The sequence below is a fragment of the Oratosquilla oratoria genome, chromosome 24 (assembly GCF_046742065.1).
Source record: "Oratosquilla oratoria isolate Oo_2021 chromosome 24, ASM4674206v1, whole genome shotgun sequence".
NCBI classification, from domain to species: Eukaryota; Metazoa; Arthropoda; class Malacostraca; order Stomatopoda; family Squillidae; genus Oratosquilla; species Oratosquilla oratoria.
Window position 1 is genome coordinate 1,267,091 of NC_134800.1, and position 973 is coordinate 1,268,063.

The 973-nt window shown below is 45.8% G+C and overlaps 1 protein-coding gene across 2 annotated transcripts in view; it reads left to right on the forward strand.

Moving 5' to 3' along the window:
* The first annotated feature begins 675 nt into the window (after positions 1–675).
* The window catches only part of LOC143038192 (facilitated trehalose transporter Tret1-2 homolog), a 14,715-nt gene continuing 14,417 nt past the window's right edge, over positions 676–973 (forward strand). For both annotated transcript variants that reach the window (XM_076207193.1, XM_076207192.1), the window contains exon 1: positions 676–804. In XM_076207193.1, the coding sequence (XP_076063308.1) occupies positions 766–804 (39 nt within the window). In that variant the 5' untranslated portion in view covers positions 676–765. The remainder of the gene's footprint in view (positions 805–973) is intronic.

Genomic DNA, 973 nt, shown 5'->3' on the forward strand with positions numbered 1-973 from the left:
GATGGAATATCATGGATCAAATCTAAGCGTCCAGGGGAATACAACCCATGATTTCAAAGTAGTCGGAGTCTCAGACTCACCCAAAGGGTCTCCCTATCCTCTGACGAAAAGACCTTCATGCCCTCATGACGTGTGAACAGCTTCTGAAGGGCAGGCGAGACCCTGTCAAGAAGGGAAAATAAACCAGGGTTTATATACAAAGCAGTGATATACGATATGAGACCGAACAAAAATTAAATCGTCAGTAAGCCACAGACATAACATACTAATTAATGAAGGCGAGGAAATTCCTAGCGCACTGTTATACATCAAAATGATTGTTATAAACGTGCAAGATACATTCCCCTCACGTTTTCCATGCCGTTAAAATGTGCACCATAATATACCAAAAGGTCAGATGATAGGTGGCTTATGGTGTCTGAATCACATCTCTAACCCATCAGTTTATACTGAATTAATCATATTCGCCTTTGGAATATAACAGGAAATTTCTTCCTGATCGCGCCGACAGCAAGAACCGGTCAATGGACTGGAGCCCCCTGTCCCTGCACAAACAGAACATGAATCCAGGGGTAATGACAAACCCCGGATGCATTGCAAGACATGATGTCATCGCAAACCTTCACCCGCGAACCAACCAGTATCCAGGAAAGAAGGACGTGGACAAGGCTTGAGTTCTCATTGGCCCATCGCGTCAGAGTTCCCTGGTAATAAAGACGACTGGCCTTCCTCTGCAGGGACAAACTCCGAGAAGTGCCTAAGAGCATGACGTTCCTCAGGATTGCTTTAAGTCTTAGGCGACAGGTAAGGTGGAGCTCTCCTTCCCGAGCTCAGGTATGTGTCATACTTGAACAAGTACATCTCGTTTCTGTAAGCGTTGATGCTCCCACCCACATACCCCCCGACGACGAACCCTACCCGGTTGCAAGAAATTACAAGGTGCGCGGAATCTTATTGCACAAGAGATTTATTC